Source organism: Acanthamoeba castellanii, assembly GCF_000313135.1.
Source record: "Acanthamoeba castellanii str. Neff unplaced genomic scaffold scf7180000084773, whole genome shotgun sequence".
NCBI classification, from domain to species: Eukaryota; Discosea; order Longamoebia; family Acanthamoebidae; genus Acanthamoeba; species Acanthamoeba castellanii.
Window position 1 is genome coordinate 86,315 of NW_004457270.1, and position 1,132 is coordinate 87,446.

A 1,132-nucleotide genomic window follows, 5' to 3' on the forward strand; every position below is an offset into this window, starting at 1 on the left:
TTTCAATTTAAAGCATCATCGTGCAATTCGCCCACGGCCGTACTGACGTGGACGATCTGTAGCAGGAGAAGAGGCAGGAGAAGGCAGCAAAGCAGAAGGTGTCCGACGATGAGGCGGAAAAGGACGAGGAGGAGGAAGAGGAAGAGGAGGCACGACCCCAACGCAGGGGCGGTCTCGCCCGCATGCAGGTCAGGCGCAGGGGCAAGCCTGCAGGTTCGTTTGCGCCCGCTACGCCCTCTTACGCGCGTGCCTTGTTCTACTACTCAGCGTGTCACCATGACCGATCAGTCCAGCTAACGCTCCAATCCATGTGCATGTCTCTCTTCTTACTTGCTGGGCATCAGCTGCCTCTGTAGAGGAGTCCGATGAGGAGGAGGACGCTGGCGCACGCCACAACGAGAGCGCGGACGAAGATGATGTTGCCGATGAGGGTGTCCGGCCCGAGAAGAAGATCGGCGCCAAGAAGCTGGCCAAGCTGCAGCGCAAGGAAGAAGCCAGACAGATCCGACAGGTCTTGCGTCCGTGGCTTGGCGTTAAAGGTGAGAGTTCTGCTGACCTGGCGGTCCTGTGCGTGGTGTGCGTTGTGTTGCGTTGCGTTGCATTGTGTTTCAGGCCGAGGAAGAGAGGAGGGCGCAGCGAAAGGCGAGGGAAGAGCAGGAGGAAGCGGAGCGGCTGAAGCGCAAGCAGGACGAGAAGGAGCAGGAGCGACTGGAGCGCGAGGACGAGGAGCGGCGGAAGAAGGAGCGAGAGGAGCGAGAGCTGGAGGAGTTCAACAAGTGGAAGAGCTCCATCGAGGTCGAGGCCGAGGGCAGCGCCAAGGCCGAGCAGGAGGAGAAGAAGGCCAAGCTGGCATTCTTCGCCGACCACGTCAAGAAGGAGAAGGTGGTCCTTCTCGAGGACCTGGCCATCACCTTCAGCCTTCAGACGCAGGAGGTGATCGACGAGCTCACCAAGGCCGAGGACGAGGGCCGACTCACCGGAGTCATCGACGAGCGAGGCAAGTACATCTACATCAGCCCCGAGGAGATGGACTCTGTGGTATGCTGCCTCTTCTTCTTCTCTTCGTTCACGCCCAGCCCAGAGATCTAACTCCAACTCTGACTCCAACTCCGATTCAGGCCAAGTTCATCAA

The 1,132-nt window shown here is 59.5% G+C and overlaps 1 protein-coding gene across 1 annotated transcript; it reads left to right on the forward strand.

The window, feature by feature from the left end:
- Positions 1–182: 182 nt before the first annotated feature.
- ACA1_274140 (uncharacterized protein) lies at positions 183–1,089 on the forward strand (the record flags this gene model as incomplete). Its single annotated transcript, XM_004333845.1, has 3 exons — positions 183–213; positions 345–511; positions 613–1,089. 3 exons carry the CDS (start codon positions 183–185, stop codon positions 1,087–1,089), a joined length of 675 nt encoding a protein of 224 aa, XP_004333893.1.
- Between the last annotated feature and the right edge of the window lie 43 nt (positions 1,090–1,132).